Here is a 15,871-nt window from a genome sequence, read left to right on the forward strand (position 1 = left end):
TCAGGCGCAGAAACACCCAACGGTCCCGCCTCCTTACCCCGCCCGAGGCATAAGCCAGTCCCGCCAGTCACCGCTAGCTAGGGGCGGGGGAGTCTGAGCGCGGGGGTCACGAGCCTGGCCCCGCACCGCGAGCCGGGCCTGGGCTGGGCTCCCTGCCCTGGCTGGCGCTAGTGACGGGGGGAGGGGGCTGTTCCCCACGGGCGGGGCAGCCCCGCCCTCACCTGAGCCTCAGCGGGCGGGGGGAGCAGCTGGTCCGGGCTATTGGCCAGTGGGGCGGCGATGCTGCTCCCAGCGGTTCCTTCGGATCCGGCGCCGCAGATTCGCCTTCTCCTCCCCGCTCGGGCCCCGCCTCCTTTTTTGTGCCGGTGACGAATGTGTCGGGCCGGCGCGAGCGCGCGCGGGGAGAGGAGCAGCCCGCTCGGCGGCTGGGGAGCCAGCGCCGCCCCGCCGCGATGGAGAGGCCGGTCAGGAGGTGGGTCCCCCCCCTTCCTCCGAGCGCACACGGGCCAGGGCGCTGTCCCGGCGCGGACCGTTACACGGCTGGGAGGGGGCGGGGCAGCGCGGGAGCAGCCCCGCGGCCTCCAGCTGCTGGGGGGGGGCGCTTGTGACAAGCCCCCGCCCCCTGCAGAGCCCCGGCCTGGCGGGCCGTGCGGAGCCGGCGGGCTGCGGTCAGGCCAGTCCGAGCCAGGGCGCAGCATGCGCTGTCTGATTCTCACTCACCCCCTGTTAGCGGGTGGCTCGGTCTCCCGGGGGCAATCCAGCGCCGTGGACAGGGGTAACGGTCCTCTGGTCCCCCTCTGTAGCGTAGCCCTTGCCCCTCTCTTGGCGGCGTGGTCACTGTCAGCGCCAAGGGGGCACCACTAGCACCGCTGGGGGGGTTGATAGTCTGACGCCATGTCACTGATGTCAGCAAGCACCTGTCACTGTTATCACATCACTTGTGTGTCTGTGTGTGTGCACATTGCCTAGGTGGTGCGGGTCCTCACCAGGAGCGATTGGGTGGATTGTACTGTCTGCCTGGGGCATTGTGGGATGGCTCCTGAAAGCTAGTAACAGTTGATGTAAGCACCGCAGTGTCTTCACTGACGTTACGTCGACTGCGACTGCGCCACTTCGGGAAATGGTGTTACTAAGGCCATGTTTACACTACAGAGTTAAGTTGACTTAAGTTATGTTGATGATCATAAGCTGCTTTAATTACATCAGTTGTGCACATCTGTACAACGCTCTTTGTGTCGGCAGAGCACGTTCACAGTCGGATCTTTTGCATGGACAGAGAGTGTTGCATTGCTGGTAGCTATCTCACTGTGCAATTCGCCACTTTCTGCCCCTGGCAGGTCTGGGAATGGATCACAGTGCATCATGGGTAAGGTTATGATTAGGTGACAAAGGTCACGGAATCCGAAACTTCCAGAGACTTCTGTGACATTTTCCACTTCAGCCCCAGGGCAGCGGGGCTGGAGCTGGAGCTGTCAGTCCCCGTCCCTGCCCCCTCTCCCCCGAAGCTCCCAGCTGCCCTAGGTGGCGGGGGACAGACACCCCCTGCAGCTGCCCAGACACCCCCAGCGGTGGGGGGCCCCCAGATCCCAGCAGCTGTGGGTGTTGGACCATCCTCTCCCTCCCCATTTGTTCAGGGATATTTTTAGTAAAAGTCAGGGACAGGTCACAGGCTTCTGTGAATTTTTGTTTATTGCCCGTGACCTATCCCTGACTTTTACCAAAAATATCTGTGACAAAATTTTAGCATTAATCATGGGGTTGTGCTCATCATCCCATGATGTAGTTCTTTCCTTTCAATCATTCTATGGGCTTCCAACTTCATTTCACACCATTTTTTAATAGCCCCTGTAAACTGCACTTGCCATCTCTGCCTGAAACCATTCTGAACTGCTGATCAGTCTGGTGATGAGCATTATAAGCCCAAAGCAGCTGGTCCTGCAGTATTTAATGAGCTGGGAAACAGAAGGTGAATCTGTGTTGCCTGCCCTGCTGTGTGCAGTGGAAAGAAACAATTCAAGATTGTTGTTGGCAGTTATGGAGTAGCTGCACACTATTGACTGTTGGTACTGGCCTTGGGTAACAAGCACTGAGTCATGAGATTGCATCGTGATGCATGTCTGGGATGACAAGCAGTGGCTGCAGAACTTTTGGATGTGCAAAGCCACCGTCTTGGAACTGTGTGCAGAGCTTGCCCCTGCCCTGTAGTGCAAGGACACCAGAATGAGAGCTGCATTCATAGTGGAAAAGTGAGTGGAGATTGCTGTGTGGAAGCAGGCAACTCCAGACTGCTACCAGTCAGTTGCGAATCAGTTTGGAGTTGCAAAGTCCATCCTGAGGGTTGTGGTGATGTAAGTGTACAGGGCCATCAACCGCCTCCTGCGATGAAGGACTGTGACTCTGGGTAATGTGCAGGAAATACTTGATGGCTTTGCAGCAATGGGATTCCTTAACTGCAGTGGGGTGATAGATGGCACGCACATCCCAAGTTTGGCCCCAGACCATCTTGCAACAGAGTATATCAACTGAAAGGGCTACTTCTCCAGGGTCTTGCATACTACTCCATGGTCTTGTAGGTACTGGTGGAACACCAGGGCCGTTTCACTGACATTAATGTGGGTTGGTCAGGGAAAGTTCATGATGCACACATCTTTAGGATCACTGGACTGTATAGAAAGCTGCACGCTGGGAATTTCTTTCCCAACCAGAAGATTCCAATGGAGGATGTGCAAATGCCCATAGTGATCCTGGGAGACCCCACCTACCTCTTGCCCCCGTGGCTCATTAAATCTTACACTGGGAACTTAGACAGCAGCCAAGGAACAGGCTCAGCAGGGGCCGAATGACCATTGAATATGCCTTTGGCATGGTAGACCTCAATGAGGACAATATTCTGATGGTCATAGCCGCCTGCTGTGTTCTGCATAACATTTGTAAAGCAAAGGGAAGATGTTTCTCCAGGGATGGAGCGCTAAGATCAGCTGGCTGCTGATTTTGATTAGACAGATACCAGGTCAATTAGAGGGGCTCAGCAGGGGGCTATTCGAATCAGGGAGGCTTTGAAGGAGCATTTTGACAATGAGCCCCAGTAATGTGTCTTTATGTGATGCATTCGGCCAGGCAGTGTTTACTTGCTTCCTTGAATGACTCCTGTAATGCTTGCTTCCTGAGCTTTAAATTGTAGTGAGCAAATGTTCCTCTGCTTATAGCCACTGTATTTGAATTTTCACAGAAACTACTGTGTGCATGACACAAAGACTCATTTTGTTTCAAAGACTATACTTTAATTCAGGGGTCGGCAACCTTTCAGAAGTGGTGTGCCAAGTCTTCATTTATTAACTCTGATTTAATTTTTGCGTGCCAGTAATACATTTTAATGTTTTTAGAAGGTCTCTTTCTATAAGTCTATAATAAATAAATAAACTATTGTTATATGTAAGGTAAATAAGCTTTTTAAAATGTTTAAGAAGCTTCATTTAAAATTAAATTAAAATGCAGAGCCCCCCGGACCGGTGGCCAGGACCCGGGCAGTGTGAGTGCCACTGAAAATCAGCTCGCATGCTGCCTTTGGCACACGTGCCATAGGTTGCCTACCCCTGCTTTAATTAAAGGATAAAACATTTTTTTGCACACAGGGGACATGACAATGAGGAACAGTCTCTCCATTAAGGCTCTCAGGGCTGTGTGTAACTCCAGTTTTCATCATGAAACTAGTCTCTAGGGGTTGAGTGCAAGGGGTACTGCTACGGAATGGGAACATCTGAGGAATGTGTTGGGGGAGTTTGGGGGAGGGCATGGAACAGCATTCTGTATTTGCTGTAGGGGGAGTCATGCATGGATGTGCTCAGACTGCAGCACTATGAGGGACTTGGGCATCTCTCTCTTACTCTCCAGTATCTTTATCATCTGCTCATGTCCATCTATCATCTGCTCCTGCCCCTGTCTCCTTTCCAGGCTGTCCAGCCTGAGTTTTCCCTCCATGCTCTTGTTTTGCTATCTGCTGTATGTGTTGACTGCTTTGAAAAGGGGAATTAGTGCAATGCTGAGAAACTAAAGTTAACAAACAATTATTCTTGTGTTGAATGACTAATAATGTGTGGTGTTTTGTCACAGGAATAAGAAAATTGTTGATTATTCACAGTTTGGGGACTTTGAAAATGATGGTAAGTGGTCTACTATTATCCACACCAAAAAGAGTTAAGTTCTGCAATAGCTTAATATAAAATGTTGGTAGAATATGGGCCCTATCCTTCTATTGAATTCAGTGAAAAAACTTTTATTGGCTTCAGTGGAATCAAATTCAGGCCCTGTTAGAGTACAATCCATGTTATAAGGATATTACACAATAGAAGTGATATTTACACTGCTGTCCTGTTCATAATATTGGGTTAGTTCAACCCTTCCTACAGGTGAAAAAAGTTATAGGAGGAGGCTTGGGGCAGGAGAGCTCTGCTAGGTTCTTCTTGCAGAGATTTCTCTGACATTTTTCCATAGGGATGGTGGCCTATTCCATGTCCTTCCATGGAACAGACTACAGAGTTTTCTGTAAATCACAGTGATCTGCAGGAATCTAGGACCATCTGTGCAGAGGTCTCATGCCTCTCTCACCTCCATCCCATTCAAACTTGATATTATCACTTACTTTTATTGCAATTTTTTTGCATCGTAGTTATACAAAAAAAATTGTGCTAAAGACAAAATTTTAAAATTCTTGGACTGCTTTTAGTCTGATATCCCTGATTTTCAGTCTTTGTTCCCAGTTTGGGCCTTGGAGGACTAAAGAAGTATACTTTGTAAAGAGGCAGTGTAATGAAAGGGGAGAGGAGATCTCTTTTAAGAATGGGAATCATTAAAAGGAAAAGGTTCCAAAAGACCAAGGACTGTAAGAATGATGTATATTGAATGGTATTCACTTACCAGAAGAACTTGAATCTCAAGTGAATGAGAACTCTGAGAACACATTTGAGATTGAAACTCTATCCCCATATTGATAATAATTAATTAACGTGAATATTTACATCTTGAAAATTGTTAGAAATAGTATGATCAGATCTCACTATGATTATGATCTACATTTAGCTAGTACCTTTTGTTCAAGAGTATCCCAGAGCTCATTACAGCTACATCTCTTTGTCGTCCGATTATGAGACTGAAAATTGGTTTAATAGTTTCAGATGAGGACCATAAGGACATAAATGTTTTAGAATATTTTATATTTGTGATTAAATAAGTTTTCTGATGAGAGACTTTTTTTCGTGGTGGTTGGAGAAACTTGCACTGTATGGGCTAAACTATTTCTAACTTGCACATGTTTTCATAAACAGATGAAGACTTTGCCTGTGTACCTGCACCTTTAAACAAAAAATCTAGAGTAGTACCTACAGAGACAAATAGAGAGAAAAAGGAGAAGCAGAAAAGGCCACACAAAGAGGTGACTACAGTGCTGAAGAAAACACCCAGTAAAAGGTGAGAGGTAATGAAGTGTAGTTAGTTGTGTGTGCAATAGAAAAGCTTCATCTCAACAACACTTCAATTTCTTAATTTTCCTCATGTTTTACATTTTCCTAGAGTGTAGTTTAAATAACTACAAATAAAGGTCTAACGTATTAGTCTGAGATTTATTATCAAATTATTTTGCTCACTAATGAGTGAAGGATAATCTAATATTGTCTAATGACAAGAGTGCCTGCACCTCAGTCCTTCAATCATATCTGACTAGGTGGACCCTTTTGCCGACATGAAGCACTGTGGATTTCAACAGGGCACTACACTGGTGCAGAGATCTGCCCACATAAATCCAATGCAGGTTTGTGGCCTAAATTAGGTAAATTTGTGGCTAATCTAATCTAGGTAGTTCTAGGGAACCCATCAGTATAGTACATGAAAACACTGTATGGTCCATAGGCTTAGTATACAAAAGTGAACAGGAGACACTTGACATGGTTTTAATCAGGCCACAACTTCATTATTAGCCTGGGCCTACCTGGCAGCTAAAAGTGTACAGTGCAGGTAGCTCCATGTTCATTCAATATCTACCGGGGGGGCTTCTGCCAGCCCCCCACTTTTTCCATCCAGGTCCCCTAGACAACCCATTGTTGGGACTTTACCATCCTCCCTTCCCACCCACTCCGAACGAGGGTTAAGGTGGGCTGTAAGAAAAGGGGGTTTGCTCCCTGCCATACCAGTCATAGGAGCCCCAAACACCCCTCATCACCCATTCTGCTCCTTTAATCAACAGCTCCTTTTTAAGTCCTTTACCAAGCCATTTGTCTGTCACTGTATCCCTTCCCTATGGAGTACCTGCACTTGACATCCGCCCTACATTTACATAATGAGTTGCGACATAATAGTCTAACACCTTTCCCTATTCACCATAACAAAACCCTCCCTGACCCTGCTATGGGGGAAGGTGAAAAAAACCCCACTCCACCTAGGCCAATCTGGTCGTGAAGGGAAGGCAAAACAAAATCCCCACTCCACATAAGACAATTGGGTGGTGAGGGAAAAATTCCTTCCTAGCCATCCTAGAAAGGAGCGGCTAGCTGATGCCCACAGCAGGTTCTGACCAAACCTGGTATTTTGCCACCTCAAGGGAGGGAGGGCAGGTGGTGCTCCACCTGGTCCAGGGAAAAGGGGCTTTCTTCACCGGGCTTGCCCCTTTTGAATTCCCCAGCCCTTCCGGTCCCTGGGGATGAATCAGCATGGCTATGCTGGATCACTCCCCCTTTTGCAGCAGCTTCTGAGCCTCGCCCCACTCCACCCCCCCAGTGCTAGTCCCTCTCCATGGCAAGCTCCTCCCCCCGCTTAAAGGTGCGGTGCAGTGAAAGGTTCAAACAAACAAACTTTGGGCTTCAACAAAAGTTCAGCTCGTATTTGACAGAAATTCAGAAGTAGATCTTAATAAAAGTAAAATAAAACTGATTTATACTTATTTTCTACCAAAAAGTTGTTTAAAGTATTTTATGTGGAATTCCATGCCAGTAGGATATTTTCTACAAATGAAATATATTTTTCCAGTCTGTTACTGATAATTAATTAATGTATGTACAACACTTTGAAGACATAAAGCATTCTATATTGGTAAGTGCAAAGAACTTCTGTTATATCATCTGAATTTCACAAACCACTGCTCATTTGTTATACAGTAAATTACAGATTATGTATTGTAACATTTTTTATTATTTCCTGCATAAGTGCTGATTTATAATTACATTAATGAGTAGCTGCTCAGAAGTAGCTTTGCATTGCTTCGGTTCGCTAAAATAATATCCACCAGATTTACTGGAAAAAAATTTCCTGTAACATTTTTTACTTGTTTCAGGATAGCCTTAGATGACAAACTTTATCAGAGAGATTTAGAAGTTGCGTTATCCTTGTCAGTGAAAGAACCATCTGCAGACATCCTTGAAGTGCAAGATTCAGAAGAACAAGGTTATCTTTACAGTTAACTTTTCCCATTTTAACCTATTCCTTGATTGTATTTGGCATCCTTTGTAGTTGCTTTATAACTGTGCTGGTATTGTATCCTTTCTTTTAATAGATTAATTGAGAAGACTTGAACATTTCTTTTTATTTGTTGATGGGATGAGGTTTATCATACAAAATTGTGCTAGTGCTAAGTAGTGCTGTGCAATTCTGAAAAAACCTACTATAATCACTTGTTTATAATATAGATTAAGTTTCAGTCTTTGACTATCCTAAATATAAAGCTCTTGGGTTGATTAAACTTTCCAAGAACAATATTAACTCTCTCTCATAGGATCTGATGCAACTCACCATTGATGTCAGTGGAAAAATTTCCATTAACTTCAATGAGAGTTGAACTGGGCCCATGCAGATGACTTCAACCATTTCAGTCTCACAGTCCTCAAAATCTACAGATTTAGACTTTGGAAGAATGTGGGGCAGAAGCTGTTTTAATGGTGCATGTACGCTACTGAGTATACTGTCCATGCGTAACAAAATATGATAATCTTTGCAAGCAGATGTATTAGAGACTTAATTTTACAATAAATTTGAGGATTTTCCACAATAATGGCTTCTTTTTGTCTCAGCTTTTAGTGGAATGTAGATCTGTAATTACAGAGAAGTATTACTAAACATTAAATGAATTTTCTCTGCTTCCAAAATATGTGGAGGGAGAAAAACGTAGTTAAAATGGGGAAAAAAAAAAAAAGTGTGAGAAAATGTTTTAATTGCATTTATGCTCCATATTAACATCTTCCTCTTAACACTGTACTATACTGTCTATACATTGTTTCCTTATAGTGAACATGGATATAATGCAATTCAATTTATTATAAAGAAGAAAGAAAATCAAAAATTATTTCAGCCCATCACATTGTGGCAACTGTAATTCTGGTCAAAGTTAATATCTTACATTGCAGCTTTTCTGTGATGAAAAATAATGACATAATTATCTACTAAAAAGAGTTTTATTTGGAATCTGCTAGAGTTTAACTTGTTTTTGCTAAATTATTTTCATTTCTTGATATCCTGACTCTTTATAGTGCTAATTTTCCAACATATTTTATGTGTTTTTTAAATATAGGCATTAAAAAATTTACAGCTATTGAATTAGAAAATGTAGACAGCAGTTCCCTCCTCTCCAACTGCAGTGCAGATAGTGGTCTCTTAGGTAAGTTATTTTTGTGTCTGTCTTTATATGTAAACATATGTATTATGTGTAAGCAGTGTTTCTGAAACATTTCTTTTCAGGAAAGTGAAGGCAAAAACTATTGGAGAAAAAAGAATAAAAATGATTTTTATTTTAAGTTGTGTAGATACGCTTTGGTCTGAAAGGTATATTCAATCTGCTTAGATCTAAATTTGGCTCCTGTCTTAAAATCGGTAGGAATTGAGTTCAGATTTCCAAATAATCTTTTTAAACCATCAATTTATCATCAAGAAGTGAAAACTGAACAAACCACATGTATGCATGTGCACACACAAATATTTTAAGGTACTGCTTATCTCCTTGGAAGATCTAAGTACTCTCAACTCCTTGACTCTTCACTCTTAACACCTTGATTCCAGAATAGCATTGGCAACTTTTACCTGCAAAAAGGACGTATCAGAGTAGTTTTTAAAAAGATAAAATGAGAATTACAGACATTGGAAGAAGCTCAGATACTGTATACTTGGATGATGATCTCCAAAAATACTCAGAATCAGTACTGGAAACTAAGGCTCCAGTCCAGCAAAACACTTAGTACTTACTTACTATTAAGCATGCAACCAGTCCTTTTTTTAACTTGTGTTAATAAAACCAATGTTTATCCTGCAGGCCCCAATCAGGTCCCAGATGACAATGACATCCCCACAGATGGTCATAGGCAAAGAAGAGCAGCATCTAAAGCTGTGTCACAGCAGAAGTTACTGACAGATAACAGTGATGAGGGAGACCATGCTGATAACTATGAGTCAGAGTTTGTGTCTGGTAAGTTTTCTACTATTAAATTTTTCCTATTGGATATGTTTTGAATATGTCTAATTATTCTGAGAGAAGAATATTTTCAGTGAAATGTGTACTGTTTTCAGCCTTATATACAATACCTTTGTTCCTCTTTAATAACAAATCATTGTATTTCAGTTATGTTTCCTGATTGCATTTCAAGAGACCGAAGCTAGAGGCTAGGTTTTTGACATGGTCAGTTGAGCTTATTCATCCGTATTCGACCTTCAATGTGTTTTAGCCTAGGACTCCAAACATGGTTTCCTTTTGTTCAGAATATGCTTAGAAAACCAGGTGGCAACAATAAATTGCACTCCTAGAAAAGAGATGTCAAACCTCATATATTTTTTTCTTCTGTTTTAGATGAGGAATCAGAGGGTGGTTCAGATTTCAATGAGGAAGATGATGAAGACTTTGCTGCAAAAAAGAAGAAAACTAAAGAAAATAAAAGGAAAGAAATTAAGTTAAAGGTCCAAACAGAAAAAGAAAAGAAACCCCCCAAATCCAGAATTAATGCTATAGGTAAGCTTGATATAATCAGCAAAAAATACAGAGCTTGTCTAGACAAACAGTTAGTGAATATGCAGCTGCGGTGTGAATCTACAACATTCAATTGTGCCGCATGCTAACTGTCCCTCTGAACCCTGCTACCATGTACTAAAAGTTCCCTAGTGCACACTGACCTATTCGCATTTCAAAGCAGAGTCATTTTCAAAAAGTGAGTGAAAAGAAGTTTCAGGTACTCTCCCTGTCCTTGAATCAACCTGCTGATTTTTGTGGTTTTACAATCATTTTTTCCTATTTAAAAAAAAAGAAAATCTGTCTTCTACTGTATGAAATACTTGCAGAAATAGGGGAAATTGACTGACAAACTGACTATCTGGGGTAATAATGAAACAGTACACAAACTGCTGTCAAATGGACAACATAAAAATGAGAAATAATTAGGGCTGTCAAGCAATTAAAAAAAATCACTATTAATCACGCTGTTAATAATTTTTGGATGTTTTCCACATTTTCAAATATATTGATTTCAGTTGCAACATAGAATACAAAGTGTACAGTGCTCACTTTATTTTTATTATAAATATTTGCACTGTAAAAATGAAATAAATAGTATTTTTCAATTCACTTAAAACAAGTACTATAGTGCAATCTCTTTCTCAAAAAAGTTGAACTTACAAATGTAGAATTATGCACACAAAAAACCTGCACTCAAAAACAAAACAATATCAAACTTTAGAGCCTACAAGTCCACTCAGTCCTACTTCTTATTCAGCCAATCGCTCAGACAAACAAGTGTGTTTACATGTGCAGGAGACAATGCTGCCCGCTTGTTTACAGTGTTACCTGAAAGTGAGAACAGGTGTTCGCATGGCACTATTGTAGTTGGCATCACAAGATATTTACATGCCAGATGTACTAAAGATTCATATGTCCCTTCATGCCTCAACCACCATTCCCGAGAACTTGTGTCCATGCTGATAATGGATCCTGCTCAGTAACGATCTAAAGCAGTGGAGACCGACGCATATTCATTTTCATCATCTGAGTCAGATGCCACCAGCAGAAGGTTGATTTTCCTTTTTGGTGATTTGGGTTCTGTAGTTTCTGCATCGGAGTGTTGCTCTTTTAAGACTTCTGAAAGCATGCTCCACACCTTGTCCCTCTCAGATTTTGGCAGGCACTTCAGATTCTTAAACCTTGGGTCGAGTGCTGTAGCTATCTTTAGAAATCTCACGTTAGTACCTTCTTTGCATTTTGTCAAATTGGCAGTGAAAGTGTTGTTAAAATGAACAGCATGAGCTGGGTCATCATCTAAGACTGCCATAACATGAAATATATGGCAGTATGCGGGTAAAACACAGAGCAGGAGACATACAATTCTCCCCCAAGGAGTTCAATCACAAATTTAATTAACACATTATTTTAACGAGCATCACCAGCATGGAAGCATGTCCTCCGGAGTGGTGGCCAAAGCATGAAGGGGCATACAAATGTTTAGCATATGTGGCATGTAAATAGCTTGCAATGCCGGCTACAAAAGTGCCATGCGAATGCCTGTTCTCACTTCCAGGTGACATTGTAAATAAGAAGCAGGCAGTATTATCTCCCATAAATGTAAAGAAACTTGTTCATCTTAGCAATTGGCTGAACAAGGAGTAGGACTGAGTGGACTTGTAGGCTCTAAAGTTTGACACTGGTTTGTTTTTGAGTGCAGTTATGTAAAAATAAATCTACATTTGTAAAGTTTCACTTTCACAATAAAGAGATTGCACTACAGTACTTGTATGAGGTGAACTGAAAAATACTATTTCTTTTGTTTATCATTTTTACCATGCAAATATTTGTAATAAAAATAATATAAAGTGAGCACTGTATACTTTGTATTCTGTGTTGTAATTGAAATCAACATATTTGAAAATGTAGAAAAACATCCAAAATATTTAATACATTTCATTTGGTATTTTGTTGTTTAACAGTGCGATTAAAACTGCGATTAATCATGATTTTTTTGAGTTAATCACATGAGTTAACCGTGATTAATCGACAGCCCTAGAAATAATTATTTAATCTTTAAGTTAGAGTAATTATCAGTTTTAGGTGTAAAAACAGTAAAATAAAAATGAACAGACAGAGGCATGATTTATTTTTTTTCAATTGACTGTGTCCCTTTAAAAAAAAAACAAAAAAAACCACCAAACAAACATAACCATGATTAATTTAGGTTTTATACATTATTTTACTTTTAGGTCCTTATCGTATGATCACATCTAGTTGGGTGGATCCCTGTACCCACATGGATTGCTTACAGGAAATCAAGGCCTTAATGACCTTCAGTGTTATTAATAGCATAGTTAAAGATATTTATTTACCACACTTGAATTAGGGGATCACTATGTCTCTTTAATACAATTTGTATCAGCACAACAACCTTTTAAAAAACTATTTCTTACATATGTGTTAAATAACTATGTATCAGATCTGCTATTGTGATTTAGTTTCAAACAGTGTTTAAGCTAAATCATATATTACAGAACCAGTTTAGCTGTGGTGTGGAAATGTTTTTTTCTTGTAGAGTTTATGGCAGATTTGTGCTAGCTTGTCCCTTCATGCAGTTCTACAATACATCCCATGCCAGTAACGAGATAAGTGCCTACTTCCAAACCAGGAAATAAATATGAGGCTATAACCTGTTCAAATAAATGAACCTGCATTGATTGGAAGGCATGATTCTCAAGACATATCCACCTGTATTTCTTTGAATTGAATGATCCTCACTTGTACAGTAATTTTGTGCAGTGTGATTTCTTTAATAAAGAGCAATTTTTCTAAAGCTTTTTTTGTTTTCCAGCCAAAGTGACTCCAGTAGTTTCTTCTCCACGGGTAATCCAAGCAAAATCTCAGTCAACATTGAAGGAGACATCAAGTTCTCCAGAACCTATTGGAGAACCTTTATACGCATCAAGTCCCTCAACAGACAAGAAGAAGCCCAAATGGATGCCACCAGGTATATGCAATATGGTAGCTGCAGACAAATATACCTATTTACATGTGTTTAAAAAGGTGTTCTCTAAAGTATTTGTATTTCTGAATGAGCACCTCCTCATCAAAACATGAGCTACTCCACTCACCTCTGTGTCCTAGAGTCACTTTTCCCGCACAAAATTAACTTGCCCACTTCCCAGCTGCCTCAATAACTTTTCTCTTGAAAGGACAAGGGTGCTAAAGCTTTTCCCAATAGCGTGGCTCAAATCTCAATATAGAGATTGTCTTATAGACATTTCCTCTTTTAAGAGTTGTCCAACATCCCTGTTGCATTGCACTATTTGCTTCCTTACAAAAATAATAGTGGGCAAGTATTGGTGTATTTGTAACTGCCTTTAGTATGAGAAGTGTTTGGTCTTTTTTGGAAAACTTAGATCACACTGCTGCTGCCTCTTGTTTTTTCACCTTTCCCATCTGTTTTATTCTTCTGCATGTGGATCCTTTATGCTTGGTCCTCTTTCCTTGCACGTGACTACATACTCTCAGGTCCTCCTTTTCTACTACACATGCTGCTAAATGCCTAGTTCCATGCTCCCCTGGATATTCATCCTCCAGTTATACGTCCTGCCCCTGCTGGTGGCTCTGAGTGGTAACTCACAGTTTCAGGCAGAGCAGACCCTGTGGGGAGAGACTCATAGTTTCTCTCCTTCTATGTAGCAGCAGCCTCTAGTGTAAACTGCTAGGCTATGGGCTCTTTGTTCTCTGTTGTTTTTACATATACCCTGCTTCTTCATGGCAATAAAGACAGGATATCTATAAAAGCAGTTGATTAAAAGGGTGAAGGAATATAGTACCATGAGACCTGTTAATGCTCTGCAGAGCACCAGCAAGTGTACAGCAGACCATATTTTGAGAAATGCTGTATTATGGTAGCAGAGTGAAATGTGTTGGTGTCACTCTGAGGTTACGTGTAGGGGGAGCCTTAAAAGTGTCTCCTGCAGATTTTTGTATCCTTCTGCTGTAGCTATCAAGTATGTTCCCACTGGCAGCGTACCTGATTTTATGTGCTTTCCTGCAATATTGTTCAGGCCTTTCTGCAGTTTCCATAAGAGGATACCTAATTAGCTCTTCTGTAATATCTTCTTTGTAAGTTAGTGACAATAATTTTTCTGTTAATTTGTGACATTTGTTTTGTTTTAAAACGCTTTCAGCTGCCTCAGGATGCAGTAGTAACCCACTGGGAGGAATTTCAGTTAAATCACCTACTCAAGGTCTCAGACTTGGCCTGTCCAGATTAGCACGAGTGAAACCGCTGCACCCAACTGCTGCCAGCAGTTGAATGGTCTATGAAAGTGTCTCTCACTTGAAGGACTACTGTTTGGAAAGAATTGGGTTCTGTTGTTTTTAAACAGGGTTGAAAACAAATGAGCAGAAAACTGTTCATTAAACTGTTCATTCAGAGGGAGGAAATGCTGTCGATGTTGCTTGTCTGATACTAATAAAGGGCCTTCATCCTTCAAGGTGCAGTGTACCACCAGTGAAGTGCTGAGCAGCTTCTGCTGCTGAATAATACTTAATCAACTAGACCTCAGGTTGCTCAGCACCTTGATGGATCGGACCCAAAGAGAGAGATTGTGTATTTGAGATTGTACCCTTCTGATGTCTATCCTCTTTTGGGAAAAAAAAATAGGCATTACATTTTTAAATTGCATAAAAAACAGAATCTAAAAAGCAGTGTATCAATTATGGATCTAAATATATAGACTGGATTCTTAATGTAACCTTAAAGTTACAGTTTTGAATTCCAAATGTTTAGTATTCATTCTGTTCATAGTCCAATTAAAGCAACCCTTTAATAAAGTGAAATCATTGTTCCTCTCAGTCCAAAGAAGTTGATTCTCAAATCTTTGTTAAAACTTACTGATAGTTGTATTTGTGTGGATTTTATTGCTAAGAATGTATAATGTGCTGCTTAGAAAACTGTATTTTTAAAAAAAGTAAAATAAAATATATTTTATAAACAGCTAGTTTGTAATAGTAGCTGCCTTTATGCATTTTGAAAATTTCTTACAAACTTTGGCCCTAGTCCTGCAAATATGTAAGCATTACCTTATGCATGTGATTAGTCCCTTAAAGTCAGTGGAACTAGTTATGAGACAAATCCAAAACCCATTGAAGTTAAGCACATGCTTAAATTTTTGCAGAATCAAGGGGTTTATGATTATTTATTGCACAATAAATAGATTTTCATATAGTTTTGGAATGGTAGTTACTGAAACACCAGGACCTGACCTTAATTTAGAAATGGTGAGTCCATGGACCAAAAGCAGTTCTTGTCTAAGCAGGTGCATTCCCACAAAAGTCAGTTGTGCCAACTTACACAAGGGATGAATTTGACCTCATAACAATTCAAAGGATTGGGTAATGAATCAGTGAATCATTTGCAAATAGATGATAGTTTTTAACTTCTTAATTCCCTTCAGTATGCGATATGGGGCAAAGGCATTAAAGGGTTATATAAATAGCCCAATTGTTCAGAATAATATTTGAATATAATTTTGTGAAGTATGATGCTGTTTGAAGTAAAATATAACTTAACTGTAATTAATCCTTTATATAATTATACTTTTGCAGTACAAATGTGATTATAAAAATAAAACAAGCTACTAAAAGATTTATTGTGGATTTAAGAAACTGAGGAGGTTAATGATTTCCTGGGAATAACCAAGAGGAATTCTTGGTTCTAAGTAATGGATTCAATTTTTTAGGCAAGTCACCTGACCTCTGGGTGCCTCAATCGTCCCACTGGCAATGTTAGGTAAAAGCTGGAACATCAATGAAAGACACATAATTCCTTTCAGTAGTTATGCAATTTATTTGAGCTCTAAATGCATTCACAACAGTTCACTACATGCCATGATTTGGTTTCTG

At 40.8% G+C, this 15,871-nt stretch overlaps 1 protein-coding gene across 1 annotated transcript; it reads left to right on the forward strand.

The window, feature by feature from the left end:
* Positions 1–227: 227 nt before the first annotated feature.
* Positions 228–15,602, forward strand: RAD51AP1 (RAD51 associated protein 1). Its single transcript, XM_065408102.1, has 9 exons — positions 228–472; positions 4,111–4,160; positions 5,322–5,463; positions 7,319–7,428; positions 8,549–8,635; positions 9,284–9,436; positions 9,815–9,973; positions 12,807–12,962; positions 14,152–15,602. Exons 1-9 carry the CDS (start codon positions 453–455, stop codon positions 14,277–14,279), a joined length of 1,005 nt encoding a protein of 334 aa, XP_065264174.1. The 5' UTR covers positions 228–452; the 3' UTR covers positions 14,280–15,602.
* The last annotated feature ends 269 nt before the right edge of the window (positions 15,603–15,871 follow it).

The sequence above is a fragment of the Emys orbicularis genome, chromosome 1 (genome assembly GCF_028017835.1).
Source record: "Emys orbicularis isolate rEmyOrb1 chromosome 1, rEmyOrb1.hap1, whole genome shotgun sequence".
Classification (NCBI taxonomy): Eukaryota; Metazoa; Chordata; order Testudines; family Emydidae; genus Emys; species Emys orbicularis.

Coding starts and splice junctions, on each gene's coding strand:
- RAD51AP1 (XM_065408102.1), top strand. CDS start 453: ATGGAGAGGCCGGTCAGGAG. Junction 9,974..12,806: donor ATCCAGAATTAATGCTATAG/GTAAGCTTGATA, acceptor TTTGTTTTCCAG/CCAAAGTGACTCCAGTAGTT. Junction 12,963..14,151: donor GCCCAAATGGATGCCACCAG/GTATATGCAATA, acceptor AAACGCTTTCAG/CTGCCTCAGGATGCAGTAGT.